The 13,487-nt window shown below is 31.7% G+C and overlaps 1 protein-coding gene across 2 annotated transcripts in view; it reads right to left on the reverse strand.

The window, feature by feature from the left end:
- Positions 1–214: 214 nt before the first annotated feature.
- Positions 215–13,487, reverse strand: part of LOC113511649 (mucin-5AC-like) — a 61,960-nt gene continuing 48,687 nt past the window's right edge. For both annotated transcript variants that reach the window (XM_026895326.3, XM_031913556.2), the window contains 5 exons: positions 5,069–5,135; positions 3,781–3,851; positions 2,823–2,999; positions 2,076–2,457; positions 215–1,933 (listed from right to left, as the gene is read on the reverse strand). In XM_026895326.3, coding sequence (XP_026751127.1) covers positions 456–1,933; positions 2,076–2,457; positions 2,823–2,999; positions 3,781–3,851; positions 5,069–5,135 — 2,175 coding nt within the window. In that variant the 3' untranslated portion in view covers positions 215–455. The remainder of the gene's footprint in view (positions 1,934–2,075; positions 2,458–2,822; positions 3,000–3,780; positions 3,852–5,068; positions 5,136–13,487) is intronic.

A 13,487-nucleotide genomic window follows, 5' to 3' on the forward strand; every position in this document is an offset into this window, starting at 1 on the left:
TAATAAAAATTAGAAAATTTAGAAGAATTAGGATCTCTTAAAATTGTGTATTTTAATTATAAATAAGGAATCAATCAAAACTATGGGTTAATAAAGTATTTACATGCAATATAGAAACAATGTATATTTCATGATATTTACAAAGTAATCTTGTATGAATATCGTTATATATTAAAAAACGATATGAACTTTAAAATACAATCGTAGCAATAACATATTTCCTTATTTTATTTACAGCAATCATAATTAGCATTATTATATAAATAATATATTAAGTTTAAAGGATCGAAATCTGTCATGAACAGATTAAAGATTAGACACGATATGAGAATTGTTTCAATAGAAATTGAATACGATTGATAATTCTTATATCGTGCCGAAAATTGTTAAAAAATTCACTACCTACCTAAATATGGAACTACCTATCTACATTACAAAGTGAGCTAATTATTATATTAGGCACGAGTCCGACAGTCAGATGAGCGCGAGGAAGCGCAGGTGGGCGCCTCGAGAGGTGGCGGTGGCGACAGTGAGGTGGCGGTGACAGTAGGCGCCACGCCTGCGCCTGAGCCCGCACTCGTATTTTGACTAGAGATTGTCTGCGCTGCAGACGTCGGCTTGGACTGTTCTAAATGACCAGCTTCAGATTTATCTCGACGATTCTTGTCGTCAATAAAATCATTAATTGATTTTCTATCTTGATTTCTAAACTTATTTCGATCTTGCGGCACTAATATTGCTAAGGGTGGAATGGGCGGTATATAAGCGTGAGGTTCATAATTATCATCGACATAGTCATTCGGGTTCCAAGCAGGTGTGTCCGTGGTAGTAAAAGGAGTCGTTGCTGGTCGCTCAGTTGTAGTAGCTCGAGATGTTACAGGTGACATAGTTGCCGTTGTTTTTTCTGCCGCTAATTCAGAAGATATAGTTGCTGTATCAGGAACTGTAAAGATTTTTCTGTAGGATCTATTCTTTCGACGTTTTTGCAGTTTCGGTACATCGAGAAAGAATGGATCAAAAAGGAGGTCTGACTCTTTGTAGTCATCATAATTAATCTGTACAATAGGTTTTACAGCATTAACAACGTTGCCCACGGTATAATTTAGTCTTTTGCCATTGCTGTCACTAACAGATGCACTGGCTGTGACAATCACGCGAGGCGGACTTTTTAGTTTTGTGGGAGGTCTTTCGTTTACGGTTGGTGGGGCAACTGATCGAGGTGACAACGAAGATTCATCTTCTGGGATAGAATCTTCACTTCTTTTACGATCATAATAGAAAGTATTAAAAGGTAAAGGTCGTTGAGGTGGCAGTGAAGAGTATGACTGTTTGTGTTTCACTGATGTTTCGTGTCTTTCTGATGATTGGAACGTAGGTCCTGGGCGTAATAATTGATCACGAGGATCTAACGTTGTGGGTCGAAATGGTGCTGGCTGTGGTCGTTGAACAAATGGAGATGGTCGAGATACTGCTGGTCTTGGCGCCGTTCTCGATGACTCATATTGAAAATGATCAAATTGCTGGGGCGGTGCATGTGTTATATAAACCCCATCAGCTGGACGAAAACTTTGTCGTTGAAACGAGATTGCATCTGACCCTGGGCCTCGGTGACGATAGATAAATTCTTGCGGAGAGAGAAGAGAAGGATCCAATGAAGAAGATATAGAAGAATACGTAGGTGGTGATAATGAAGACAGCGTTGGTGAAGGCGAAGAAAACAAATGGGTTACAGGAGATGATCGAAATGATGTACTAGGTGACGAAAAAATTGTCGTTGTTGGTAGTTTTAATGTGGTTGTTGCGGTCGAGGTTGTCGTAGAACGTGCCGTCGATCTTGTTGTTGTTCTTGTGGTTGTTGTGGTAAATGGTGATGTAGTCGTCGTTGGCGAATGTGGATAGTCTTCATATACAGTATCTTCATCGTCTTGATATTCTGAAATAGTCATAAAAAGGTTTCAATAGGTACAATGTTAAAAAAAAATTACATTTTATTCAAATCAAGCTTAGTATTCGAGTAGTATTAGTTTTGTATTTGAATTCAACGTAAATATAAGTAATATAATAAGTAATTTCACCTTCCGTTAATTCCTCATGTTCTGCTACTTGTATAGGTTGATATGTCGATTGATGATGTAGGAGTTTTTTTGGATCATCTTTCTTAATTTCTTGAATAGGATCTTCAGTAGTATCTGCAATATCTAATGACTGATTCTGAGTTTTACTAGTATCGTGGGTCGTAGAGGAAATTTCGTCTAACGCTGGATCGATTTCCTGCTCATGAGGAGTTTTGGTTTGTTTAGAGTGTTCGGTTGATTCAGCTTCAGGTTTTTCTTGATTTTCAACATCTGATTGTATTATGGGTGGTGCCGTGCTACCATATAATTCTAAATTTAAACTGTAAAACTTTTCAGACTTTGTACAATCTACTTCATCTACTCTCTCACATACTCTAGTCTCCTGTAAAATAAATATATTTCGGTTAATGTCAAATTATTAATGAATTCTAGATATTTATTAAATAACTTTATTTTCAGAAATTTATTTCCAATCAAAGATAGGTTTACTGACCTAACTTTCTAAAAATGAAGGTCGAGGTTGTGTTTTAAAATTTTTGAGTAAAAAATGCGAAAGTTGTTTGTCAGGCGTGTCACTGAAATATTTTATTAAATTGTTCAATATATTATAATGAAATTGTAAGTTTGAATTATTTTTTATTTGGTTTTACTGTAATTATTTGTTTCAACATTTAATAATAAAGTAAAGTAGAAAGAGCTTATAACAGAATATAGGATGGAATAAAACTGGGAACTGGAAAAAATTACCTGATCAAAGACAGTGCCATTAAGACAAAGGAACTTGATATCCATAGGCTCATCCTGCTGACCTACGGTGCACACATGGAACATTTGGCAGGATGTCTCGAGGTCGGCGTAGTACCCGCCGATCACCTTTCCCGCACACGTAAAATTCGTCTCAGGTAGGTTATCGAAATCCAAGTACTGAAACATTATTATAATATGCGATTAATAAAAAGAAACATCTCTATATGTGATTTTAGTATATAAAGTTAGAAAACAATATTTAAAAATTGTAACGTATGCTATTGTTGATCGTATCCGACAATTTGTAAAGACAGAAGAGAATTTGTTAGAATGCTTTAATTTTTCTTTACATCAATTAGGAACTAGAGGTTAATTCGAGAAGTTTACAAAGCTGGTCAAGCTTAAAGTAAGCACTAGTTTGTACTTAAAGGATTCATAGGGTACAGTAACTGTTTATCAATATAAAGTAAGCATGATTTTTGACCATTTTATACATAAACGTTCTTTAAATCTTAAAATAGATATGAATGTCTTAAAATAGAATAAATGTTTTACTTCCTTTACATATAAATCTTATACTATATAACATATGACTAATTGAATGAAATTAATTATTCATAAAAAAAATAACCCCTTTATTCATAAAGACTAAAACCTAAAAATCTATTTTAACTATTACACTGTTGTGTTTTTTTTTCAAGTTAGGAATTTAACTCAAAAGGAAGAGAAGAAACAATTCAATAGCTAAAATAGGTTTATGAGAGGTTTGACGTTTTTATGAATAAAGAGGTAAGTCTCTAAACATTAATTAAAATAAGCGGGCATATTTCAATAATTAATAAATGCAATCCTAAATTCGAGTTATCGTATAAAATAAGTCATAAATAAATGTAATATCTATAAATATTTATTTGACTAGATATTAATGCTGACATAAAACGTTATGTTAGGTACTTACACCTGGTTTAATAGTTCCGGATATTCGTGTGATTTCGTTTTGAAATATAAATATTAACAACCACAGCCATACTGAAATAAAAGATATATTGACGTATTAGATATTAATATTAAAATTATTAACAAAAAATGGTTTACGATGTTATAATAATAAATGATTATATTTCAGTATATTTCATCACAGAGTCTGGCTAGTTGGGAATTCATTAATTTTCAACATAATTACACCTAATAAAATCAAGTATATTCATTCAACTAACACATTTATAGTTTGTAAAAATGAGCTATATTTTCTAGTATTTGTTTTAATTTCTAATTGTCGTCAACTGATATCATGGATTTCGTTGTATACCAATATCAGCAAATTTTAAAAGGTACAAAGCATACAAGTTTACATTATTTGTTATGCCATATCATATCATGTAAGATCTGTATTCACATACTTAATGTGCTGTAATGCCGCTATCATTTCTTCTCCCGTTAATTTTTTATTAGGAGGTGGGTTTGCGCTTTTATCTACCTCCTTTAATGAAACATAATGTTAAGACTAACGATGTAATGCGCTTACCCGGGGCTAATTGACTCGTTGCTAGCAATACACCCTATCAGATCGACCTGCATGCTGTTCCTCCAGGAAACCATCGTGGTTAATTCTAGTGGAATTCGTCACAATGGGCTAACTGACTTGCTATCATCCTCACCTATCATTCCTCATTGGTGCCTCGCTTGCGTATACTGAAAGCGCGAGCGGGGTTACCATTCCATTATCATCCATTAAAAAAAAATGCGCTTACTCCCATGATAATGCTAATTGACCTGCATTTTTATTTTCACTTATCATCCCTCATTGGTGCTCCGCTAGCGTATACTAATAGATCAGGCAGGGTTACAATTCCATAAACATCCATTAAAAAATATGTTTATCCAGAGTATAGTTATTTATCATTGACTTAGGAGAATCCGAAATTATATATAAAGGATTTTATATTTTATATAAAATAAGTTCTGTTACGATTCGTGTATAGCATGTTTTACTACCTACCTTACTACAGACCTTAGACTAGGTGTTACTTATCTGAAATAGGAGTCAAGATTAACGAGCGTGTTTGCATGAAATGAATTATAGATGAATGAAATAAGAGATGTATCTAGGGATTCTTGGTTTCTTTTTATCTGCTGCAATGAACTTGGTTGTACCAATATAAAGCATTATAAATGCTCTACCAGATATGAGACTCTTTAGGTATCGCATAAATTGTGTTAGGTATACTTGTGATTTAGGTAGATACCTTGCAGTGCAGAGGCGGAGCGCACGATCAACGCGCCGCCAGTTGATATCCGAGCCTGCCGTCGCATCTGCAAGTAAAATACATAATAATTTAATAAATAATTCAATAAAAATACTTCCAATCAATGTATTGTATCGGATTAAAATATAATAACCAGTCGCGCAAACATATCAATTATTTGCCTACACTGAAACAATAGTCGGGTCGTGCCGTTCGCACGCGCATCAAAACTGAACAATAGTCTTGCTACATTTACAATTAACCATCCACAATGAATTGTTCCGATATGCCTCATCCAAAATTACATAATATGACAATTAAATATTTCGATGTACTCGTAAAAAGTGCCCCACTTTAAATAATTGAGGAAGTGGCACAAGAAATAGTGTTAAATAGATATACCTATAGCTTTTTTATTAATAATATCTCATAGGTAGGTAATTAATTGGAAAAAAAATTATTACAGATTAAATTAAGTATACTTCAAAGACATTATAATTCGGTTGCAGTTAGCATCGATTTAAATATATAAACAATTAATTGACACTACTGTTTTAAATGATACGCGATATGCTGTGTTTAATATAATACGTGATTATGGCTAATTAGTACAGCACTTAAATCTTCGGAAAAGACCTTCAAACTAAAAATGTCTAACGAGATGAATTTGTGCACGATCGGTAGAGTGATCGATATACGCGTTAATGTATTATACACTATTAAATATAGAGGTTCCATTTATTTATTTATTTTTTATTGCGCCTTAAAAATAATTATGTTTTAATACTAGGACTACACGTATATGCATGGGGGAAAGCGATTATTAATATTGGTGTCTAAATAGCCCTAAAGGTATACTGTCAGTTTGATCTCCCCACCGTTTTCTTCCTAAAAACCGTGTGTCGTCAAGATTGTTCAACTTATTTCAATATATAGTAACTTATTATCGTCCACTGGTACCCCGCTAGTACACATCGATGGCGCAGAAAGGGTTAATGGGAATTAACCACGATGGTTTCCAGGGTATTGCTAGCAATGGGTTCATTAGACCCCATTACTAACAATTTCTTTCTCCCCGCGTACGAGGGGTTATCATTGCATATATTAAAAATTGTATAGTTGTACAACTACTACTGTAAAATCGTCAAAATTACTCCTCAATAATACTGGTACAACACTATTTATATTATAGATATATTTATATGTAATATACATTGAATATATTAATATCTGTGATAGTCAGTTCACTTCTTTAAATTGTACTAGAAGTAGGTACATTTGTCAATTAATAACAACACTGTTGTTATTTGTAACTATGTAAAAAAAGGAAATAATTACATACGACCATTTGAAAGTTTAGGTATATAATATCATCAGGTCATTAGCTAAATATAAATTGGGTTGCCTTTCTAATTATAAAATATTATTATTTGTTGTACTGTCTTTTATTGTTCGTTGTCTATCATATCATAGAAAGTATTTTTATATCATCAATCCCTTTATATGCCAAACCATTAACGAGACCATTAAAGTGATGTAACGTCTATTTAAATTGTAACACTATAGAGTTATCCAATTTATATGGATACATTCATACACCTACATTTGAGAGCATCATTCATCTTTAGTATGAAATTGTTCTAGAAACAATCTTGTAAAGTTATAAAGGTGATCTAATCAGAATGTTGATAAAAATACCATAGTCTCTTTTTATTTATTACATGAAAAAAATATTAGGAATATATTTCTTTAGAAATATTTTATACAGATGATATAAATTGAGGTAGATAATAAATGAAAGCCAATATGTAATGAAGTTATCTATTTTGAAAATAATTTAGAAAAAGAATAACCAGAGTTATGGACCATAATGCGAGTTTATTCTTCTTTATATCGTATGAATTTACTAATCATTATTCCTTTATATGAAGCTCTGTTCAAAAGACTATCACTTTTACGAGTGATTGATGTTCATTAATTTTAATGAAATTGTATTGTTGTGTATACACAAGTAAAGTGTAAGTGTTGTTTTTAAAAATATGTGAAAGATAATTATGTAAATAGTATGAAATTTAATTTTTTTCATGCAAATTTAATGTCGTATGTATCTGTTGGAGAGGAATATGATTACAGTTGATGAAACAAAGGCCAATAATTGGTAAGATTATACAACACATTAGCTATTTGCACAAGTCATACATAAAAGTAATCATGGTATTGTGTAGAATTTAAATAAATATTATTTATTTGCTTTGTGAAAATATTTGATAACTTAGCTATTTTGTAATAAGCACCGCAAAATGCTGCCAACTACACATAATAGTGGTGAATGTTATTCGATATCGTGAAAGCTGTTGCAATCAGTAGATAGCTGTTGTGTCAGAGAGTCCTAGGGCGTGGTTTCCTTGTAAGAATGAGTCGGTGGACCGGCACGAAACTGGAGCAAAACAGCGAGACAAACAGTAATGGCTCGCGCACACGCAACAAAGCCTCTGACTCGTGGCGCCGCCCGCGGCTTCATTACCAGATATGACTCCTAAAACTTAATTCTAATTACGTATTTAGGTATGACTAACAGTGTACTATTTCCTATATATTAATGTCACAATTGCTATCAGTCTAATATTACGCGTTTCCAATTACTATATCTTATAGCCATACATTTAAAACTTCTATCGAAGTTACTTTCTTTTTTTTTTTTTGTAAATGAAACGATGTTCTCTAAAACGGCTTAGGCCTTTATGCTATATTCAAGAATTAGTTATTATCAATTGAGATTTTAATCGGCATATAAAGTTTTTGATGGCGGCCAGCCTCGAATTCGCAAACTTGACTTGAAACTTGTAACTTATTGATCCCAAAGACCAATAAATTAGTGCAATATAAGTAATAATATAAATATTTATTGATAAATACATTGTATTTTGGATAGCGTTTTAACATTGGCACTGTTTGTTGTATTTCAAACAAGATGACAATCATTAAAATATCAACAGTTAGAGTCATATTGGAATTGAGATAGATTTTGAATATTTCTGCTTTACGTAATCTTTATAAATACACATTATAAATACTTAGTGTAAATAATAGATATTTCTTTATAGTTCATGACTCTAGGGAAGAACGTTAGGCGTTGAGTTAGGGGAGATCTTTAAATAAAGTCCGACTGAACGCACCCATTATTCTTTGATTATTATGCAATAAAACAAGATTAGCATCTAATAATGTAGAATTGTGATGTTCACGTCGTGCTTAAAGATCGGCAGTAATTTAGCCACCAATTGAGAGAAACGTGACTTCTTATATACAACATAAAATTTAAATTCTCGAGTCCTAAGTCTATGGTGTTATTTGAAGATTAAAATGTCACTTGTGTAACGCGCTATTTATTTTGAATACAGTCGTTATTTGATTTCATTTTTTAATCAATTTGTTTCAAAATAAATCGCAGACGACCCGTAAAGCAGTGGTGGGCATGTTGCTTTGTGTAAATAAGGTTTCGAGTTCGATTTCTGGTCGGGTCAAATTAGGAAATGTACTTCTGAATTGGATTGGAAAGAGATGTTGTGAGTTGTACCTCAAACGTTCGTTCCTTGCATCATAATACAAGGTATTTCAGTTTAAGGACCAGTAGCGCTACTCTTGAATCTAATATCAATATCAATCCAATTTATTGCCAATGACAGTTTTATACTGCACTCATGAAACAACAGTTAGGGTTATCATTGAGATCTGTTTACAACAGTTTGCATTGTCAAGTAACACCAATATGCACCTATCATAACAATATGGAATCATTATGTCGCTACTATTGCAATTTGAGAGCGCGAAATGTCTCAATTTCAATATCAATTTATTGGAATTTATTTCAAGAGTCCAGAAAGGAGATGTGTGTTTGTGTGATACTTATTATTATTGTTTTTATGAATGAAGTATTGTATTCATTTTCACTTGTATTTTTGTTGAAACAGGTTTTCATTATTCACATTTATTCATAACATTATTCATACTATCTGTAGAAATATAGATACTAAGTATATTATATATTTATATTTATTTTTAGTATATTTATTTATTTATAGTATGATGCTATTTTTCTTGGACAAAAGTAAATCTAATAAAATCCTCAAAAATAAACATTGAAAAAAGAAAGAAATCTCTTAAAAAATATTAGTCTATACATATTACATGTCTAAGTAGATAGACTATCTATAGCTAGAGAAATATTAGAAAAAAAGAGTTGCAACAATCGGTAATTGTATACATGTACATCTCGTATTCAATAACAACCGAAAGAGAAACTCTTAACAATGCTACAAATAAATTGGCATGTTTTGTAAAAAAGTAATTAGGGATCTTGTTACATGCAACAAGAATGAGGCATAATTTTATCGAGTTTGTTACTTGTTATAATAAATAACAATTGTGTTTTTAACAAACAATAGTTTGCTGCTATTGTTTAAGAGGTAAATTGTAATTAATACTTATTTATTTATCGTAAATATACTGTTGATTATATAAAACATTATAAATATCTATGTATTCTGTGCCTAAGATTTTATCTCTACTCGGATTTTTGTAATATGTTAATTATATACCAGTACAAGTTGGGCTATCTACGACTGAATATAACATACGATCACAATGTATTTTTCAAATGTAAGTTTGTAATACACTTGTACAACATATAAACATAAAATAATAGTTTTTTTTTAGTGGGATAAAAATGGAATGGTAATTCCGCCTGCGCTATCGATATACGCTGGCGGGGCACAAATGAGTAATGATAGATGAGGATGAAGGCAGATCAGATAGCCCTTCGTGATTAATTATCTTCGTATTAATCATGATGGTTTCTAGGGGAGGACTATGTGGAGGTTGACCTCATATGTTCCTAGTAATGGAGCCACGCTATTCTACTACTAACAATACCTCCCTTACCTCCCTTATATTTGTAGGCTGAAATCGAAATAATAAGCATTTTTTAAAGAAATGATCTATCAGTGAAATTAAATATTTTTGCCTAAGAAACGTGAGTCGATAAACGACAAAAAGCTTTGAGTCTCTCAGTGTCATACTAATCATCTGGCGCGTCCAGTGATTTCGATTTGTTTTTTTTTATAAAATTTAGAATAACAAACAAGTTGACGGCCCACCTGATAGAATGTGGTAACCGTCGCCTACATATACGAGTATGAACAGCACTATGGACATAACATATACTGTGTCGTCCATGATACTTCTCTTGCGTTGCCATTCCCGAGGACTAAGGTGTTATATCTCTGCACTCTGTAATTTCGTTTTACCTGTATAAATTAATAATGAAATTTATATATCTACTCTATATTTAAAACAGTTAGGATGCTAATAAAAGGCCTGTTGTAGCAACACTGAATTAGTTGTACTATATTTATAATTAAAGAGAAATCTATTACCAAGTCTTCTCCAACAAAACATTTATTATTTTAATAAGTAGCCCCATTGAATCGACCATTATTATTAATATTATTACCTATTATCGCTGTTGTATAATGTCTTCATAGTCAATGGTAGTGATTCATAATTATTATGGTAGGATTCTATGAGACTGTATCTGTTACAATGATCGTTTTCTGTCTTATGTAACGTAAACACTTACGGAATGTATTGGATAACAATCAATAATTGGAGCATTTTTTATTGTAATGTTTATTATTATTATATCATACATGATCGAGATAAAATATTATTTTAACACTATTATTTTTACAACTATATTTTGACTATTAGTTGGGATAATTATAGAAAAAAGTTTATAAAAGATGAAAAAATAGTTATAGGTACGTTAAGGGAGTCTTTTGGTCCAGAAATTTGAAACACTTGTTTTTTTTTCCATATTTTAAAATTATTTTCTTAAAAGATTTTTCAAAATTCGCAATATCTTCCAAATCGGTTTAGAACTGATGGAGTTATTAGGCAACATAAAAAATACAATTGATTTAAGAAGCCCCTTCTTTTTGAAGTTGGTAGAAAACTAAATATAATAATCGAAGTAAATGAAAATATTTATTTTTAATACACTAACTATGATTATTCTAGATTAAAAATATGAACTTTCGCATTATTTTATTATGCAAATTAGAATGGCAAAGACACTGACGACCAAACTGATTGAAAGTGGTAACCGTTACTTATAGACACGATTAGTATCATCGACATAACAGAATATACCTTCTGTGTCGTCCTGATACCCCTTATACGTTACTATTCCCGAGGACTCAGGTGTTATGCCTCGGTACCCTGTAATTTCACTACCATATCCCAGCCTTTAAACCGACAGCCATGCAAATAGAATTGCTTCAAGGCAGAAACACTAATAGGACAGAGGTACCCAAGCAAATGACTTTTGTAAAAAGTCTCCCTCTAGTAAATATATAGTACCAATATTGGAGATTAATGATTAAATTTTAAACGTGATTAATAAAAAATACTTAAAATAATTTTACAGGCAAAAAGTTTTTAGTTACAGGCAAAATAAATGAGAATGGAATGGTAACCCCGTCTACGCTATCGGTATATATCGGCGGGGCAGCAGTGAGGTGACAATGAAAGAGCAGGTCAGTTAGCTTATCGTGATAGTTTGTGATAGTGATCATACACCTGGAATTCAGCACGATCGTTTCCAGGGGGGACCACGCGGAGGTCGACCTGACTGAGTATATTGCTAACTAATTAACTAATTAAGCAATGGGACTGTTGGTCCGCAATACTAACAATCACAAATACACATGCACGTGAGACACAAAATTCACTTGATAAAAGTCATTTTACTGAAGTAGGTTAAAAACTGACTACAATAAAGTATTATGAGGACATTTTTTATATGAATGTTATCAGGTTATTATTATATTTATATATGTATAAATAATTGGGTAATTTCATTTATAAGTATGTAATACTCATAGGCTCTTCCTATTTTTGTTAAGTTACAATGAAAAAATGTATAAATAAATTTTAAACCGAAAGTAAAGCGAGCATTGTGTAGTATTTACTTAAGTGTCCGACGATGAGGACGCGCGGTTGTAACGGGTCATATTATGTGCAGACGTAGTCCGTTATGTCATCAAGTGTGTCGCGAGCGTCGCGGCTGGCGACGCGGCGCTCGCTAGCGGCCTAGAGGCCGCCTATGGCACTCACCGTGTCTATTTAGGAGCGCACGCGTGACAGGAGCATTATAATTTGAATTGTATCAGGATAACGGACTATATTTATATTATAATTATTATAATACCTTCATACAAAGTTCGTGATTTATTTTCTTTAATAAACTTAACTGGTAGAAGTTCTAGGAAGTTAAGTAAACAGAACAAAAACACCATCGGAGTAGTGTTGAAGTATTTTAACTAATCAAAATGGAAGTTTTAATTCAATTTTGTATATTGAGTATTCATATGATTTGATATGATTTCATATTTCAGGGAAAAACAATATGTTAATCAACTTTAACGTGATTAACTATTATTTATGATTGAAGGTTTAGATTTGTCTTCTTCTACATAAATTTAGAACCGAAATATGTCCTATATCTCAAAAACTTTTCCGTCTAAAGCTAATAGTCAATATCCCGTAAAATCACTACAATTACAATTATCTCCTAAAAATAATATTATTAAAAATAATAATTAATAACTTTCAGTTAAACTTTTTAATATCATTTATTAAATTAATTAATACCAATACTTTAATGGGTCGTATTTAATTTTTAAAAACACTCGATATGTTACATCGATTATGTAAAATCTTATTTCGATGCCATTATGCGATGCATTACATTAAATAAAATACAAAACAATGTTCATTCCTAGTACATAGGGATGAACATAAACATTTACGTTTATTGTAAATGTTACATGACATTTTGTTTTTTTATTCAACTCTGCATACTTAGTAACAAAAAAGTGTATTAGATGTTGCTAAATCGCTCTGTCAAATATAAATATGGCTAGATTGGATTATCTCGGGGTCTTTATTATTTTTAATAAAAATAAATAAAAAAAATTAAATATACATAAAATAAGACCAATAAAATCCTGCCTTAGTTATTTATTTTATATATAATTTGGAGGAAAATCTCTAAGTTGGGAATCATGAAATAAATTTGTAGGTATGTAAGCGGCAGAAAGGCGAGCTCTATTATTAGTGCTTTATTACATTTTTTCATTCAAAAATTTTGAAAGTGATTTGAAGCGATCTCTGTTATCAGTTTTACAAAATGATCTACGTAAACTTTTTTAGACTTTGTAAATAGTATATATGCAACACTTTACTTAATATATATTTTGCAATTAATATTTCTTAAAGTTAATAAATAGGTGAATTATTATTTAGTAAGTCTCTTCAACAATATCGAAATATACGTTCATAGCAATGTTCCGCTCTG

This window comes from Galleria mellonella, unplaced genomic scaffold (assembly GCF_026898425.1).
Source record: "Galleria mellonella isolate WM207_F2 unplaced genomic scaffold, CSIRO_AGI_GalMel_v1 utg213, whole genome shotgun sequence".
NCBI lineage: Eukaryota > Metazoa > Arthropoda > Insecta > Lepidoptera > Pyralidae > Galleria > Galleria mellonella.